Source organism: Culex quinquefasciatus, chromosome 1 (genome assembly GCF_015732765.1).
Source record: "Culex quinquefasciatus strain JHB chromosome 1, VPISU_Cqui_1.0_pri_paternal, whole genome shotgun sequence".
Taxonomy (NCBI): domain Eukaryota; kingdom Metazoa; phylum Arthropoda; class Insecta; order Diptera; family Culicidae; genus Culex; species Culex quinquefasciatus.
Genome location: NC_051861.1, coordinates 128,967,670 through 128,975,172, shown reverse-complemented (window position 1 = coordinate 128,975,172; position 7,503 = coordinate 128,967,670). Strand labels below are relative to the sequence as shown.

The window sequence follows — 7,503 nt, the reverse complement described above, 5'->3', positions numbered from 1 at the left end:
AACGCATGGGCGTATAGTGAAAAGAGTCAAAATGGGGACTTTTGCTGCATGGGCTTGCGCACTGTCAACGCGCGCAACCAAAACAAACCGCTCGCGCTGTGTCATCCGTCGACGGGATTTCGAGCGAAGAATTTCATAACAAGAACCAATTTTTTGGGTGGAAATCGTAAGAAAATTGTTGTTTTATTAACAATCTATTTAATTAATGTTGTAATTTTAGTGCCCCACCAGAATGCTCTACGGATTTTCTCGATAACTTACACAAAAAAATGTTACGATTAGAGCGCTACGCCAAGCACTTGCTGGCGAACCGGTTCGTACGCAGCTACGTTCCGGCCACCGGAACCACCAACCCAAGCCATGCGATCCGCGCGGCCCCACTCTCCGTAACGCCACCGAATGCCCACCTGCAGCGCCAGCTGGCCGCCGAGTGCCGAGCCATCGTGCAACTGTTCTCCCGTTCGTACGGCATTCCGCAGCAGGTTCTGCTCCGCAGTTTGCACACTTCCGCCCGGATGGGCCAGAAGCAGGACGACGACGATCGAGGCAAGAAAAAGGGCAACGACGACGACAAGGAGAAGATGATGTCGGTGGTGACGAAAACGCTGATGTGGATGATTGCGATCTACATGCTGGTGGGCTTTCTGACGATGGTCGTTCCGAACAAGAACCGGCCGGAAACGGCCACGCGGTACGTCAGCTGGCACGAGTTTGTGCACCACATGCTGGCGGTGGGTGAGGTGAAGGAGGTGGTGGTCCATCCGGACATGGAGATGGTGACGATTCTTCTGCACGACGGAGCGATTTTGAAGGGCAGGCGGGCACATTCTACGATCTTCCACATGGCCGTGGCGGATGTGGACAAGTTTGAGGAGAAGCTGCGGCAGGTTGAGGCGCGGTTGGGGATAAAGGATGGGGTTTCGGTGCAGTTTGAGCGCAGCGGGGACGTTAGTGGGAAGATTTTGTTTACGCTGGTGGCAACGGGAGTGATAATTGCGCTGTTGAGTCGGATGAGGGGCATCCGGGGACCGATCAGTATGGACAGCTTCACGCAGATGGGGCGGGCCAAGTTTACGCTGGTGGATCCGGTGGATGGGGGTCGGGGGGTTTTCTTCAAGGACGTCGCTGGTCTTCAGGAGGCGAAGCAGGAGGTGATGGAGTTTGTCGATTACTTGAAGGCACCGGATCGGTATCAACGACTTGGGGCGAAAGTTCCTAAGGGTGCTCTGCTGCTGGGACCTCCTGGGTGTGGAAAGACTCTGTTGGCGAAGGCGGTGGCCACCGAGGCGCAGGTTCCATTCCTCAGCATGAACGGGTCGGAATTCATCGAGATGATTGGCGGCCTCGGAGCGGCTCGCGTCCGAGATCTGTTCAAGGAGGCCCGCAAACGAACCCCCTGTATAATCTACATTGACGAGGTGGACGCAATTGGACGGCAACGCGACGGTGGAGGTAGCTTTGGCGGAGTCAGCTCCGGAGAGTCGGAACAAACCCTGAACCAGCTGCTAGTCGAAATGGACGGAATGGCGTCGAAGGAGGGTGTCCTCATGCTGGCCAGCACGAACCGCGCGGACATTCTAGACAAGGCACTGCTCCGACCCGGTCGCTTCGATCGTCACATCCTGATCGACCTGCCGAACCTTTCGGAACGCCGTGAAATTTTCGAAAAGCACCTCTCGGGAATTAAGCTGGAAGCAACGCCAGACAAGTACGCCGCCCGATTGGCCACCCTTACACCTGGTTTCTCCGGCGCAGATATCGCCAACGTTTGCAACGAAGCAGCCCTGCACGCGGCCCGGACCAGCCAGAAGGTGGTCACCACATCCAACCTGGAATACGCCGTCGAGCGACTGGTCGGTGGAACCGAGAAGCGATCGCACGCCCTGTCCCACGCCGAACGACGCGTCATTGCGTTCCACGAGTCCGGTCACGCCCTCGTCGGGTGGCTTCTGCCACACTCGGACGTCCTGCTCAAGGTGACGATCGTTCCGAGGACGACGCTCGCGCTTGGATTTGCCCAGTACACGCCCCGCGAGCAGAAGCTCTACAGCCAGGAGCAGCTCTTCGACAAAATGTGCATGGCCCTGGGGGGACGCGCCGCGGAGAACCTAACATTTGACAGAATTACGACCGGAGCGCAGAACGATCTGGAGAAGGTCACCAAGATGGCGTACGCGCAGGTTCGTCCGACATTTCTTAACTCCTAAGAACTAATTTAACAATCCCCCCCCCCCCCTCCTAATTCCAGATCAAATTCTTCGGCATGAACCGCGCCATCGGTCCGCTGGCCTTCTCCGAGGAGAACGACCAGAACCCGTACATGGAGAAGCCCTACTCGAAGGCGCTCGGCAACGTGATCGACCGGGAGGCGCGCCGCATGATTACCGAGGCGTACGAACGGACGGAGCGGATTCTGCGCGAGAACGCCGAAAAGCTGAGCACGCTCGCGGAGGCCCTGCTGGATAAGGAAACGCTCAACTACGACCAGGTGGTGGAGCTGATTGGGCCGCCGGCGTACGACGACGCGAAGCGCAAGATCGAACCGGTCGAGTTTGAGGACAGCTTGAAGAAGCTGGCGGGGGCGGCTGCTGGTTCGCCAGCGGGTGGAGAGGAGCAGAAGTAGTTGCAACGGTTAATAAAAATTGTTTTAGTTGGAATTTCTCAATTGTTTTTCTAGTGAGGAAAGAAGTCCATTTTTGGGTATTTAATCTTACTCTTTATTGAACGAAAAAAAAAATGTGGGACGCGTCTAAATGCTAAAATTTGTAACACTATCGTAAGAAATGTCGGTCAAAAAGAATATACTTTGAACTTAGATTCATAAAAAAAATGTGACATTAAACTGCCACCATGCCGCTTAATCTCTAAAATCGCGTCGGTAGACCTGTTCGTCGTCGCTGTCCCGCCGCGCCGGACGACGGTCCCGGTACGAGTCTCTGAAGCGAGCATAAGCATCGTACCGGCTGCTGGCACTGCCGTAGCTAACCGAGGGCCGGTCGTACGTGTCGTACAGATGGTACCGGGCGCCGTAGCGAGGCGCCTCGGCCGTGGCCCGCTCCGTGACCAGTTTCTCCCGGTCGACGCGAATGTAGTCCTCGTAACGGCTGCGTCGTTCGACAAACGGCGAGGGGCGACGCCGGCGGAAGCGTTCCGCCGAACGAGAGCGCGACCGCGAGGAAGGGCGATGCCGCCGGAAGCGTCCAGCCGAGCGGGATCGGGATCGGGACCGCGAGCGTTGCCGGAAGCGGTCCCGCACCGGAGTTGTGGAGCGTGATTTGCGCGAGTTGGAGCGGGAATTGCGCGCGCGAGCCGCGGGCGGTGAAATCGATGGCGAACGACGACGGGGTCGTACCGGTGAGGGGGACCGCCGGAAGCGGGAGTTTGAGCGCGACCGACGACGACGGCCCGAATCGGACGGAGACCGCCGGCGGCTGGGACGAACCGGAGAACGCGACCGGGACCGCTTCCGGCGACGACGTTCCGAGTCGGAATCACTTTCGATGCCCTGCTCTCGCTTAATCTTCACGTCCAAAATCTTGTGACGTTCGTTTTCTTTCTCATAGAATGCCCGCTTCTCGGCCGGCGTCATCAGCGTGGCCTTGCGGATGATTTTGGCCTTTTCGCAGTACTCGGCCGGATTGTACGCCGGCACGCGCAAATCGTCCCAGCACTCTTCTTCGTCATCCTGGACCGGTCTGGCATTGATCGGATCTTCCGTGTTGAAAATAAGCTCCGGCTCTTGCGCCTCGGTCGAAGTGTGCGTTGCCGCCGCCGTCGTAATACAGTACTTGTACATATCAAAGTTGGCCCTGTCTTCGCACTGGGCCGTGTGCATCTTCAGTTCCGGTTCCGGCACGCGGTGGGCATGATTAAAGGGACAAGTGGCAAACTCCATGTTCGGGTGCATCTTGCGGCACTTGAACAGATGGCGGGCCATGGCCGTCGCCTGGACCCGGTGGGCCTTGTTGTACGGGCATTCGAGCAACGTTTTAAATCCGGCGGGGGTCGCCATTTTTTTTCTTTCAAAATTATAGTTTCTTTGGGCCCAAAGCGACCCAAACGCCTCTTGCCTCTTCCGGCGAGCTGCAAGAACACCAAAAACAAAAAATCCCACCATTAGCCCAAACAATTCCAAAATACCCTTTCGGAGTGTGTTTTGATCACATTTTAGCGTATCATTATTCGACCCTCCCATCACCATCTCCCAGCACACAAAAAGAGAGATGAAAATTTTCAACCTTGGAAAAATGGCGCAGTTCGTTTTTGGCATACGCACCTTTGTTGTTGTTGCTGTTTAGGTTCTCGCGTGGCTCGTTTCAAACTTCTCACTTCCCAGGGAAAATTCCACCGACGAAATCGTAGCAAGCTGCCTCACGGCGATTTGGAGTTGATTTTCTTCACACGGGACACAACACACACCGAGGAGGACACACAGAGTTTAAAAAATTTATACGGGAGCTGCATAGAGCACTATGGCAACGACCGCCCGTGGAAAGTTCTGGAGATAAACTAAAGTCTGCTGCTGGCTGAAAGTGAAACGCGTGCCGAGGCTTGACGTTTTGATTTTTCAGCCTGCATCAGGGAACAGGTAGAAAACGGGGGAAAAGCTGTCAAATGAGCTACCCGTGCAGCAAAAAAGCATGACAAAGTGGTATACCTAATTTTGGGTACACTCTGGTTTTGTTTTGTATGCTTTTGTTCTTGAAATTTAAAATTTATTTTTTTAACTTTCTTCAATTCATTGTATCTGCTAGTAGAATCCAGATTTTAAAGCGAAGATGGCAGATATTAGTGAATCTGGATATTAAAACTCAAGATTTTTTTGAACTGCTCAATAGGGTCCTAAAGCCCTACACTCAAAATCAGAAGTACCTCACAAAAAGGGATCTGTCTACCCTTTATCTGTCAACATAAGGTAGACACACCCTTTTTGAGAGTTAATTTAATTTTTTTTCAAGTTTACCGGTGGTTACAAAGTTGTTTTTTTACGCGTACGAAGTGTATTAAAAAAATAATAATCAAAAATCTGTTTTCAAATCCTTTGAGTTCGTACAAAAAGGATTTAAAATTGAAGCTTAATTTTAAGACCTAATTTTATAATTGTAGAACTTTGGAATTTTTGTAGCTTTTAATTTTAGTATTTAAGAATATTTGAATAAGGCTTTCCCAAGGTTTTCTAGTCAGAAATTGACCAACACATTCAAAGTTTGTTTACTGGGAGTTTGTTTGCATCAGAATTGGGTACTAAAGCCCTATGCCAATTTTTATGTACAACGGTAAAAAACACGATTAAAAACCATTTCTGATCACTTTTTTTCATTTTAATGCAAAAAAAATATTGACGAGACAACATTTTTTTCGATGGATCAACTATGGTCCCCTTGGAACAAACTGTCAAGTAGGAGCTTTTCTGTCAAGAAGGACCGCGAGGTTAATTTTTCAAAATTGATTTAAAAATCCATTTTAAACTCTTTGTGGTCGTACAAAAGGTCATTGTACTCAGAAAAATAAGCTTTATCGCTGTGAACAATAATATCAGAAATCTAAGCTTCATTTTAGGACCCAATTGCTATCTCTTTCTGGCCATTTTTTTCAAGCAACTACTAGCTGTTTTTTTTTTGACTGACCGCCCGATCATGACAGCCAACATACTTTGCAGGGTTGTGACAGCTCGAGCTCGAAAATTGTTTGCATCAGGACACTGTGACGAGAAGTTCATAATTTTTGAGTTAAATCATAATATATTTTAATAATGTATTTAAATGTATTTTCTTCACTTCTTTTTTTCAATAGGCTTTGTTGTCCTAAATTATCTGACCCATTCACAATGTGACGAGGAGCGAGACGAGGAGTTTGTAATTTTTGAGTTCATTTTTTTTCATTGGGCCTGAAAATAATATAAACCATTATTTATGAACTCCTCGTTACAGTGTCCTGATTGTTACGTTCTGTTCCGGGTTATAAATGAATAAAAAAACACCGAATTTAATCCAGCAATTTCCACCGCGTGTTCCTTTATTTCCTCTCTCCCACGTTATGACAGTTCTTGTTCCCCCTCCCAGGTGTGCCTCTTTTCCCCGTGTAGTGGTGTTAGTGTTACACGTTTAACTTGCATTAGTCAGAATACAACAATCTCTTCTTTTTCCGGGTTGCTCGATTACTGTCCATCTTCATCGAAAGCTCTCAACGAACCGCTAGAAGTTCCTCAAACGTCACATACTTTGTAAGTGATTTTTCGCGAGCGCTGTAAGGGTCACAGCCACCTTCCCGTGTCGAAACCGGTTTCAGGTCGCGCCTCCAGTTCACTTCGCTTGTTCCCCGACTGCCTTCCCTAACTGCCTCGCTGTCACTTGTCACACATACCGTCTTGTCGATGTTGAGAATTCCAAGATCCAACGCTGTCCTTCGTCCCAGCAAGCAGCACTCACCATCTTCCGCCACATAGATCTCTGCTTCGACTCCCTTTACCTTCGTAGCAATCTCCGCAGAAAACATTCCAGTGATTTTTACCGGTTGCCCAGTAAACGACTTCACCGTTCTTTTTGCTGCAGTTGTCTGGAAGTTGACGCGCACCTTCTGCTGCTTCAGGTACTCCCAGGTTCGACGATCAACGACGTTCACGCCGGCTCCTGAATCGATCACCCACTCGATGGGAACGTCTCCAACAGCGCAAACAGCTCTTCCTTCTCTAATCGGATCAGTCGCAAAGAGATACTGCACACTGTCCTCATCCGAATCGCTTCCGCTTTGTTTCTCCGTGTCATCGGAGTCATCCGAATCACAAGAGTGATGCTTGGCCGTTGCGTGTCGCGTACCCTTTCCGCTCACCTTCTTCTTCTGCTTCTTCGTCTTGCAGCAGCTCTTGAAATGGCCGATTAAGCCGCAACGCTTGCACATCTGGTCTTTCGCAGGGCAGTTATCGTCGTTGGCGAAATGGCCCCGATGGCCACATCGATAGCATTCCCGTTTCTTTGCCTTGGATCTTACTCGGTGTATTTCTTCCGGTACCTGGGCCACAGTCGTGTTCGTCTTGTGCTTCTCGATTGTCTCCATCGCTCGACCTGCTTCCACTGTTTCGGCCAGTGTCATTTGCGGTTTGTTGAGGATCTTCGCTCGCAAGTCATCCGATGCACCCTTTTCGAAAAGTTGTTCCTTGATTTCCTCGTCCAAGTGGTCACCATACTCGCAGAGGTTGCCTTGTTCTCGGAGGCGAAGAACGAAGTTCTCGATGGGTTCATCGTCGGTTTGTGCCAGGTTCCGGAACTTGTGCCGCTCCAGCGGAAGACACTTCATCGGCAGGAAGTACTCGTCCAGCAGCCTCATCGTCTCCTTGAATTCATCCGAGCCGGCCGGAACTGCCGGTGCTTCCTCCCCTCGCAAACTGAAGAACACGTCCTGCACTTGGAGTCCCACGTAGTGAAGAAGGTATGAATTCTTCCGGGCGGGAATCGTGACGTTGTTTACGTCGAGGAAGATTTGAAAGGCACGCTTCCACTTCTTCCA

At 50.8% G+C, this 7,503-nt stretch overlaps 2 protein-coding genes across 2 annotated transcripts; one reads left to right on the top strand and one right to left on the bottom strand.

Moving 5' to 3' along the window:
• The first annotated feature begins 45 nt into the window (after nucleotides 1–45).
• Nucleotides 46–2,657, top strand: LOC6047023 (paraplegin). Its single transcript, XM_038249420.1, has 3 exons — nucleotides 46–166; nucleotides 221–2,180; nucleotides 2,249–2,657. Exons 2-3 carry the CDS (start codon nucleotides 270–272, stop codon nucleotides 2,621–2,623), a joined length of 2,286 nt encoding a protein of 761 aa, XP_038105348.1. The 5' UTR covers nucleotides 46–166; nucleotides 221–269; the 3' UTR covers nucleotides 2,624–2,657.
• A 36-nt stretch (nucleotides 2,658–2,693) lies between these two features.
• LOC6047022 (serine/arginine repetitive matrix protein 2) lies at nucleotides 2,694–4,528 on the bottom strand. The gene is made up of 2 exons (XM_038249425.1): nucleotides 4,277–4,528; nucleotides 2,694–4,083 (listed from the first exon to the last, which is right to left on the bottom strand). Exon 2 carries the CDS (start codon nucleotides 4,010–4,012, stop codon nucleotides 2,858–2,860), a length of 1,155 nt encoding a protein of 384 aa, XP_038105353.1. The 5' UTR covers nucleotides 4,013–4,083; nucleotides 4,277–4,528; the 3' UTR covers nucleotides 2,694–2,857.
• Between the last annotated feature and the right edge of the window lie 2,975 nt (nucleotides 4,529–7,503).